Source organism: Nannospalax galili, unplaced genomic scaffold, assembly GCF_000622305.1.
Source record: "Nannospalax galili isolate Female #2095 unplaced genomic scaffold, S.galili_v1.0 scaffold680, whole genome shotgun sequence".
In the NCBI taxonomy this organism is placed as follows: domain Eukaryota; kingdom Metazoa; phylum Chordata; class Mammalia; order Rodentia; family Spalacidae; genus Nannospalax; species Nannospalax galili.
Genome location: NW_008348218.1, coordinates 1321499 through 1332017, shown reverse-complemented (window position 1 = coordinate 1332017; position 10519 = coordinate 1321499). Strand labels below are relative to the sequence as shown.

The window sequence follows — 10519 nt, the reverse complement described above, 5'->3', positions numbered from 1 at the left end:
ACAGTGAGGAAATTTTACAAAATATTCAAAACTTCAGTTTTCAGAAACATAAACTGATCACCATTATTCTTGATGCATGAACTTCCACACTGTATGCTCTGAAGATTACAAGAACGACAGCTGTTACTCATGGAGAGCTGGGCGCATATTCTGTGGCAATCAACATGCTTTTCTGAAAACCTACTCTAAGCTGGAGCTACAGACGGAATACGCTGACATGTTAATCTGAAATATTAGAGAGTGGGCCTTTGGGGGAGTGAGTAGGGCATGAGGGTGGAATCCTCCCGGGCAGGATTCTAAAAGGGATCCTGTAACAGAGGGCTGTTATAAAAGAAACTTCAGAGAGCTCGCTCACCCATGTGAGTCCACAGCAAGAAAACAGCTATCTACGAACCAAGCAGTCCTTCATGAGACACCACATCGGCCAGCACCTTGAGCTTAGATTTCTCAGCCTCCAGAAATGCAAGAAGTAAATTTTTGTTGTTTCTAAATCACCAAGTCTGTGCTATTCCATATAATAACCCAGAGAGACTAAGACAGAACTTAGCATCGAGATTGGGGTGCCGCTGTACAAGTACCTAAAAATAACCCTTTTGGAACTGGTAAAGGATAGGCTGGAAGGACTACCGGGCCATCATTAGCAGGAATTGTGTCCTGATGGGTTTTTAAAACATATACTATCATACCAGGCTCCTAAAGGTGATGTTTATACTGTGCTTGGATTCACCATGTTCTACAGAACTGACCTAGCTTTGCTATGTGCAATAGACATGTGTGACTAGAAAAAACATGATACTCATGTTTGGGCTTACCTCTGAGCAAGAACTAACATGCTACAATGACCCCAACTGATATTCTAGTCACTAGAAAGTAGGATCAAATAAGCCAGTCACATTTAGGTTTTGAAAATTATACTTGCTATACAACGAAAGGGCAAAGTTAGCTCCATCTTTGGGGTCAGAAGTAGAAACTACTGGCTAGCTTTATAATCATTCTGCAAAATTTTGATAAGTTTTCTGTCTGACTTCTCGTACTACTTTGAAACTGTGCCCTTGTGAACAATCCAAGTGAGTCACTAAACCGATTGCTGCATTCTGTTCCTTCTAATGACCCGGGAAGGCAATGCACTCTATTAGTTGGGCTTCGCGGAGACAGGGAGGCGAAGGGGAGTGTGGCATGCGAGGACTACCACACAGAGCACTAAGGCATTCAGAAGGCTCCACTGCAGAGCAGGACACACTTTTCACCCTGTAACAGTGATTTGTCAGAGACAAGCGGCATCTTATTAAAATCAGCGACAGAAGAAGTATCTGCTAAGTAAGAAAGAAAGTCTCGAAGCATGTAAGTCTCAAATCTGTGGATTCAGGGTCCCATAAACCCCTCATTTATTTTCACTGAAAGGTACTCCATTTTTAATCCCATCGAACACCATCTTCTCTATCTTTCACAGCTTTGGGGAGCATTACATAATCAAAGATTTTATTTCAGATAAAATTTTAGATGTGTTTTAAACTTTTGTCTAAACTTTTGAAACTCTTCAAAAATAACTGTGATGGAACACGACTGCATGAAATGTGCTGTCAAAGTGCCGTCGAAGCATTGTTTATACCCACAGACCTAGGCGGCCTCCAGCCTTGATCAGAGAAGGATCTTTCTGCAGTGGGCAGCAGTTAATGGAGAGGTACACAACTGGACAAAGTGCTGAGAATGAGAAATCGAGTGCTCGGCCCTAAATGGGACATCTGTATCAACCACGCCCAGACAAGGCTTAGGGAACATTACAGTAGAGGAGACAGAAAGGATGCAAGAGCTGGAGGATGGGGAGAGTGCTGTGCAGCACTAGCTTGTGGATATGACACAGCTGTCCCACTCATGAACTCACAGCAGCTGGGGTTACCTGCACAAGATCCAGCCAGCCAAACCTCAAGCGTAGATGGGGTAGATTTGTCCAAGATTGGAGTTAACGGCAGACCTGGGGTTAGGAAGAGCCTTTCCAGAGATACCTTCCCCCACAGCAAGGTGGCTGTGCCTCGCTCAAGAGGAATGTGCCAGTTTAGCTCTCATTTCTTCCGTGGTGGATGCCACAGTTGGAGAGTAAATGCTTATGTCTTTCCACATAAAGAATATAGAGGCCGCGGGGCGTGGTGGCACACACCCTTAGTCCCAGCACTTGGGATATAGAGGCAGGTGGATCTCTGTGAGTTGGAGGCCAGCCTGGTCTACATAGTGAGTTCCAGGCCAGCTGGGCTACAGGGAGACCCTGTCTCAAAAAAAAAAAAGGAATATAGAGGCCAACACTTCTGGTAGCAGCAGTCTTCATGTGTAACCAGACGCCTCCTCACCATATCAGGGTCTGGAAGCCAGTGTTGTTTCCCTTTGCTTTTAGGGAACTACGGTAGACACACCAGACAAGACTGCTGAATTCTCTGACAGGATAGGAAACCAGGAAATGCTCATCAGCTGTGTGACGCCCCAGCACAACAGGCTGTGTAGGATTCTAAAGACAATTACCTTCAACCCAAAGGACTACCCCAGGGCATTCGTGTCTCTCACCTTGATTAAAACATGTGATTGCTCACTCAATCTCACAAGTCTTCCCCTCCTCCGTAGTGTAAGGAACAGTTACTAACATCTTACTGATAGAAACAGAAGGAGGAGTTAAGGCATTCCCCTTTGGAGGGAGCTGGAAGGAGGCATAGGCCAGGTGAATATAAAATAGGCTGGGGGGCAGCTGAAGGGGTAGAGCGGAAGGGAGACATCATGTGTCCTGACCTGCAATGCCGAGAGCAGAGACGTCTGACATCCCTGGAAAACAACAGGTGGAATCACGCATTGCCAAGTTCTAACACATTTCATTCATTCTCAGCATCAAGACACTGGGTTTGCCAAATGAGCTGCTCACAAGGAAGTGAGTACGACAAACCCCCAGCCAGATCCAGAGCAGGAAAACACTCGGCATTAGGTGAATTTCCACAGAAGGCAGCAAGTACATGGGTCCAAGTATGGAAACTGAAGACAACCGATGTCCATAAAAAAGTCTATGTTTTTAGTACAAATACATAGAGGGAGCTCCTAGGAATAATTCACACCTATTATTGGACAGGGTTCATTGTGAGAACAGTAATTAGCTCTTACCCTGAAGGATATTTAATGGAATACTTATTACATTCAACTATCAAGGCAACCAAAAAATTAACCTCATTCTGTCACTCTGGTGCTTTTTAAAATTAGGCCTTGAATACTAGGGCCCAAAACTCTTGAGATGAAAAGTTTTGATTCCTATCAACCAGCCACCTTAGTGCCTGGGCTTCTTTCTTGGATTGCTGGAAGCTGGGGATCCACATCTCTCGCAAAGATCTCCCACTCAGGGCCGGAGGAACTGGAGATGAGAAAGCAAACAAGGCAGGCTCCGGGCAGCTCAGGTGGGTAACGTCAGCCTTCCATTGCTTGGGTGGCAAGCCCTGCATTGAGAGAAGGAGAAAAGCATTTAAGACATGTGATAAGGAAGCACAGTTTCCATGGGCTGCCTCACAGCAGTGGGCCACAGCATACACATCCTATAAAGCAAATTCTTCCCCTCTAGCCGCAACAGTTAAGTGATTGAGGAGTCCCAGGGGAAGAAAGTAGCTAAACATTTATTAAGACTGTTCCCTCTACTGCGCACTCTGCAAGGCACTCACACAATCTTATTTCATTCTAGTGGCCAAAAAATGAATTAACTACAACCACCTTATTTTACAGAGGTGGGAACTGGAACTCCAAGAGTCATAAATACTATCGCAAACAAATATCAGTATACCTAAGATTGAACCTAGTTCTCTCCATAATATAACAGTTTCCCCTCTTTCTTATTTTTAATATTTTATTTTTATTTTATGTGTATTGCCTGCATGTATGTTCATACACCCATACCATGCAATGCCTGTGGAAGTCAGAAGAGGGTGTCAGATTCCCTTGGAACTGGAGTCATAGATGGTCATTAGCCACTATGTGGGTGCTGGGAACTGAACCTCGGTCCTCTGCAAGAGCAGCCAGTGCAAATAACCACTGAGACATGACTCTAGTCCCCCCTCCACTTTTTTTTAAAGGAAGGATTTTATCATGGCTCATAGTTTGAGGGTATAGTCCATCACTATCAGTTTACCCTCGTTTGTTGCCTTATTGATTTACAGACTTTTCTCCTGTATGTGGCTGCCCATACCCTCCTCCTCAAAGGAAACTTTTTTAATGTGTTTAATACTTTTCTTACTATTTTGATGTCCCTTTGTAAAATTTCTTCTCATTGTCTAGGCATTGTTTTTTAAGTGATTTATATGCTAGTGTGTGTATCATTCCACTTGCTACTTTTTCACCCAGCCTCATTTTTACATCTATCCATGTAGTCACTAAGACATCTAATCCCTTGTTTTTAATATATTTCCACTGCACTCAACTGTCCCCTGTACTAGGATGTTAGGGACCCCTGCTGTCTAAGGTAGCAGTCTCTCCATGTCCGGATAGCCGCAGGCCGGCTAGGCGTTCTTATGCAGAGACTCCCTTTCTCAGCAGGGCGCCTTCCTCTTCCTACTCTCTTCCTGGCTCACCTTTGAAGTGGCCGCCACAGATGCCCTACCAAAAACATGACCTCTGGCATAGGAACTGCCAGGTTTTTCCTGTGTGATAATCAGGCATTGTCTGACAGCCTGATAGAAGCCCACCGCCACATGTAAATGGGGCATCCTAAAAGCACCTATCAACTAAGGCTTTTGCTACTGCCTCCACACTATAAATATCCTGGTTTCCCCTTAATAAATCGGAGCTGAATCACTAAGATCTGGAGCTGAGCTGAATCACTGAATAAAGGAGCTGTACCACGAGCTGTATCCTGTGTCTTACTGCCTACGATTCAGTCTCCCCATAGGGGGCTGTCCCTTCGTAAACATTCACTCGCGAAGATCCTGCTTTCGCCGTTCTTGCACCTCCCCTCGTGACCCGGCGGCCAACGGATCGCGAAACACAAAGGGAGTGCCCGGTAGCTTGGAACGGAACTCGCCTGGAAGTGCAGCGACCCACAGAGTCGCCAGCATCCAGTAGCCACGGAGAGCCTCAGCAACGCCGAGAGACAGGGACCCGCCCATACTAGGACATTTCTATAACATAATAATAATGACACCTAATTGCCACAGTACCTCTCAGCTTTCAAACCCTTTCATGGGACTCTGCCCCTACCAGCTCAGTTCAAGCTCCTGCCTGCTTTACTTCCCTGGTCTCATGACCCCACCCCTGGCCCACTGCAGGTGGCTATTTGATAGGGCTCATTATGAGAACTGGATAAATTAACTCTTATCCTGATGAATAGCTATTACATTCAACGGAGAAGATTAGCCCCAAGAAGGCTGTCCAGTCAGTGTCATTCTGGAACATTCTGAAAGTAACACTCTAAGTTAAATTTACTGCTGGAAGGTGCATATGTGGCTTCCAGGCTCCCAGTGTGGCTGCCTCCTCCCACCGTCCTTACAACAAACTGAGACAGTATTATTCCAAAGTACAGTTCAGGGAACAAAAGCACCTACTAGGCTTGCTAACAGAGCATGTGATGGCAGTGAGGGGCCTGGGCACCCTCGGGCTTTTTTCCCTACATTTTCCCTACATTTTGGCTGCTGTGGCTGGTCCAAGTTGGTGAAGCATCTTCTCTCTCTCTGGCTTCCCCTGTTCCTATCCTTAGACCCTCCCCCTCATGCAGTTAGGGCTGACTGATTGGGTAGAAGGGGTGACTGTCTCCCTCTGCCCCTCTCCTACGGAGAGTCTTGTACTCCAATTAGTTTGAAGCCAGCGAGAAACTAGAGAAGAAAGCATCTATCCATTGCTTGCTACTCGGAGGACAAGCTTATCCAACACACACTCAGAAGTTTCAGAACACTCTAGTACAAAACATCTCAGAAAAGTGGTCAGTGTGAAAAACAGACATGAAATGAGGAAAAGAAAATTTTAGAAAACTTTAAAAATTAAAGAATTAAAAAAGAATTTTTAAAAAATCTTGAGAGATACAGTATCAATGAAGAAAAAAAAAAGAATCAACTACAAGAAAAATACTACATGCTAGAAATTGGAGTCATAATCACTGAAATGAAAGGAAATCATTTCTTTACAACATTTGTGCTCTTTGCTTTCCAAGTTAAAGTCCAACCTCATACAGCAGCCCCATTCAAGATTTGGTCCTCAAATAAGTCTCTAAGAGAGGAAGGGAAGGAGGGCCAGCCAGGGCAGCAGAGTGAACAGAGCTAATGCCAGCACCTGAGATGAAATGAAATGATGCTAAATGAAAATGAGAAGACTGCTCCTAGAAGGTGAGTGTGAGACCAGAGGCCAACAGGAATGTCCACTGGGGATTAGAGAGCAGGTAAACAGAACTCAACCCAGTGTACAATGTGAGCTGGGAGGCCCCTTCATTTATGGTCCTGACCGGCAGAGCATAGCAGACTCCAGATACCTTTGGAAGAGGATGAAGAGAAAATTAATAAGAACTCATAGAAAGTCCATTCAAGAAACAGATACCCATCTCATGCTTGGCTACTGAATGCTAGGTGTTTTCCACTCCTTCACTTGACAAAAGCCTAGAGGTTCATTCTCTGGAAGAGTAAAATGCATGACTCTGGCCTGGGGAACAGAAGGCAAAGTCCTGGGCAGTGGTGTGTCCTGGACAGAGTTAATGAGCATAATAAATGCTACATGCTGAGCCCCTCTCACCCTCTTCCTGAAACCCATTCCCACAATGATGGCAGCTTGGGCTTCATGATACAGGCAAGACAAAAGAAAAAGGGGGGGTCTCCAGGGAATGTGTGTATCCTCCAGAGAAATACTCCAGTCCGACTATTCTGCAATGAGGCTCATAACCAATATGTCCCATCACATTCCTAACTCCCAGCTGCCTGCACATGAGCAGGTCACCATAATTACAAACTGTCAGAAAATTTACCAACATGAACAGTGGACACAAGGCAAGGAGAGCCAATTTTTAGAAAACATAAAAGGAAATTATATAACATCCTCAGGGCTGGAAAGATGGCTCGGCAGTTAAGAGCCTCTGCTGTTCTGGCCGAGGACCTGGGTTTGGTTCCCCGAACCCACCTGATAGCTAACAAACTATCTGTAACTGCAGTTCCAGGGAATCCAACACACTCTTCTGGTCTCCCTGAGCATTTCACACGTGAGTGCACTTACATGCAGGGTAAATACTCATATACATACAATAAAAAACAAATGTAAAAGAAATTTAATTTTAAAAGAAATCGTGTAACATCCTCAAGAGAAATTAAAGATCAATGAATTAAAGAAACAGGTATTATAAAAAATATTCAGAGAATCTTAAAAAATAAGATGCTAGAAATTACAGAGATTAATACCTGAAATTAAGCAATCACCAGAAGAGCTGGATGACAGGAAAAATATTCCATAAAGTAGATGTCAAAGAAATGGAAATTTTTTTAAAAACTATTTGAGTATTGGACTACCTGGATCAGTTCAGCATTAGAGGATCAGTACTTGAGGTCTATTAAGAGTTCTAAAAGGTGGGGAAGGAAAAAAACATACAAGAAAATCATTTTTTAAAGATCTCCCCCAGTTGAAGGACTTCAGATATGAAGGACCACCAAGGGCCAAATGCATGATAAGCACAGTCATTAGAACCCAGGACGAAGGGGGAGTTCTACCCCCTCCCATTAGGAACAGTCTCATTCACGTATCAGAATTCAGGATGACCTCTTACTTCTTGGTAACAGCAGTGGAAACAAAGAGGCAAAGGTGGGAGTTATTTTTCTGTTGCTGTGATTAGACACCCTGAGGGATTGAAGTCCCTGATTGATAGGGGAGGCATGACAGCAGAAGTAGCCAGAGCAGAAAGCCAAGCGACACGTGTTCATGCAGTCGCAGGAAGCAGAGAACAATCTGGCAAGGCTAAAGAAGTCTCAAAGTCCACCCCCAATGACATGTTTCCTCGAGTCAGGCCACACCTCCTAAAACCTTGAAAAACATCACCATCAACTGGAGACAAAATGTACCAATAGTTGGAGCCTGTGGAGAACACATTCAAACCACCACAGAGTCCTTGAATGCTAACTTCAGTGAATAAAATTTTAGGAGAAGACATTTGCATAGCCTCAAAATGTCTCCTCAAAAATGCTCATTAATTACTCTAGTGGTTGTACCAGTTTCAACATTTCCATTGATTATTTGATATTCTCTGTCAATGAAGTTAAAACCTAATTCTCCCTTAGAATTTAGACTGGACTTAGTGTTTCATTGGAAAAGGAAAGTTAGTAACCTCACAGCAGAGGAAAAAAAAAAAAAAAAAAAAAAAAAAACAACAGCTGACAACCCTTAACCAAAGAATCAATGTTAATATCATCACCAACGTTACGCTGCTAACAGTTCAATCTAATAGGATATAATTAGGACACTGACTTCTGTGGGACTGTCCAAAAGCTAAAAACCCAAGTGTCCACCTGAGAAGACACCAGGAAAACCATATGAAGGGACATTTAACAAAATCATGACCAGCACTCTCAAAAATTATTAAAATATGAAGAAGCTGAGAGCTGTCAGACACTGGGGGAGACTAAGGAGGCATGACGGCTAAATACAGCCTAGTGCCTGGAGGGGGTCCTGAGACAAAGGGTGTCAGGGAATAAGATGTCTAAATACAGCCTAGTGCCTGGAGGGGGTCCTGAAACAAAGGATGTCAGGGAATATGATGGAACCCTAAAGTGAAACATGATTGGTGTCTGTAGTTTAGCTGCAACAGTGTACCAATACTAATCTCAGTGTTGACAAATATAGTTATATAAAATGCTAGAATTATGAGAAGCTTGTAAAGGGTGTATAGAACTCAGCTGTCTCTGCCTCTTCTGCAAACAAAATTAGTTCCAATGAAATACTTTTTAAGGCAATGAAAAAATGCCTTCAAAATTCCCAGGAAAACTGATGATTTCATCATTGCTTATGCTCAGCTCAACTCATTCTTAAATGTGGAGTATAATGAAGGTATTTCATACACTTCTCAGGAATCTACTTGATTCCTCAAAACAAGAGAGTAAACTAAGAAACAAGCATGGGGCTTGAGAGATGGCTCAGCAGTTAAGAACACTGGTTGTTCTTGCAAAAGACCCAGGTTCGAATCCCAGCACCCACGTGGCAGCTAACAACTTACCATAACTCCAGTTCCAGGGGATCCGACAGCCTCTTCTGACCTCAGCAGGCATTGCATGACACGGGTGCACTTACCTACACACAGGCAATACATGCATACACATAAAATAAAAATAAAAATTTTTAAAAAGTGAAAAATAAAAAAAGAAAGAAAGCATAAACCAGAGTCAACACAAGACAGAAAGAACACTCTCCACAACGGAAACCTCGGGCTGCTGTCTGTACTCAGTGCACGGAGCAGCCAGACTTTATTTGGTTGAATAATGGGTTTCATTGCACATTTATTATTTATTTATTTATTTATTTATTTATTTATTTATTTATTTATTTATTTGGGGGAAGTAGTGCCACTTTTTTGTAAATATTTAATTGATTTTTGGTGTATTTCATACAGAACATCTATTTTTTTAGAAGAAGCATTTCATAACAGCATTTTTAAAAAAATTTTACAAAAACTATTGAGAATGTCATATATGCATATATGGTGTTTTGATCAAATACATGCCCACTCCCTCCCCTCCAACATTCCCCCCTCTGAAGAGGTAACCCTAAAATCTTTTAAGGATTAGATAAGAGCTCCCAAATACTTTTGACATTTTTGACCTTTGGAACAGAGTATGTTGCTAACAGGCCCAAGGACATTTTGACTTTTAGCCAAGAAGCTGGCTATATTTCTTTGGGGTCTTTTTACCCTAACTGCCTAGCCAATTCCTACCTCCTATTCTTATCACACCATCCTCTGAAGGGGTTATGCAAATTGCCAACAGGGAATAGGGACACCGATCGCTCTGGCTTCTTCCATGCTGAACAGGGAAGCAGGATAAGGCAATTGGAGTACCCCTTCAGTGGGTCTATCTAAAAGATTCCCAAATTGCATTAACTCTTGTCTCAAAGGGGAGAAGAAAGTCCTTGAATCATGAATAGGACATGTGAAGGAGAAGTAAAGGCAAGAGTAATTAGCATTACAAGTTCTAGACAGGGAACTAGAAAAAAGTCAGAACAGGGCAATTTTCAAATGTTCATACAAAAGTCCATTGGAGTTTCTTGACAAGGGCTTCCAAAAGCATCCCTCTATTGGGTTCGTCCTCGTTTTTCTTTTGTCTTCCAAGGCTAGACTAGTTGGATGGGAAGAGTTGCTGGATACTCAGTGAGGGTCCAGTGACACTGCTTGGCACTCCTTTAATGAATGAGCAGAACCATCAGCAAGCCCAATTGTGACTATGTTTAGCGATCAGGCTCACCCGAAGTCCTGATGATGGTAGTTATTTCATGCAGAAGGGACTGCTGTATAGCATCATCTTATTAAAAGGACCTGGAATTTAAAAGAATTTGGTGC

At 43.1% G+C, this 10519-nt stretch overlaps 1 protein-coding gene across 3 annotated transcripts in view; it reads right to left on the bottom strand.

The window, feature by feature from the left end:
• Positions 1 to 1353: 1353 nt before the first annotated feature.
• The window catches only part of Fut10 (fucosyltransferase 10), a 121189-nt gene continuing 112023 nt past the window's right edge, over positions 1354 to 10519 (bottom strand). For 2 of the 3 annotated variants that reach the window (XM_008844924.3, XM_029569249.1), the window contains exon 5: positions 1354 to 3461. In XM_008844924.3, the coding sequence (XP_008843146.1) occupies positions 3228 to 3461 (234 nt within the window). In that variant the 3' untranslated portion in view covers positions 1354 to 3227. The remainder of the gene's footprint in view (positions 3462 to 10519) is intronic. The other variant, XR_003851402.1, reaches the window with a different exon arrangement.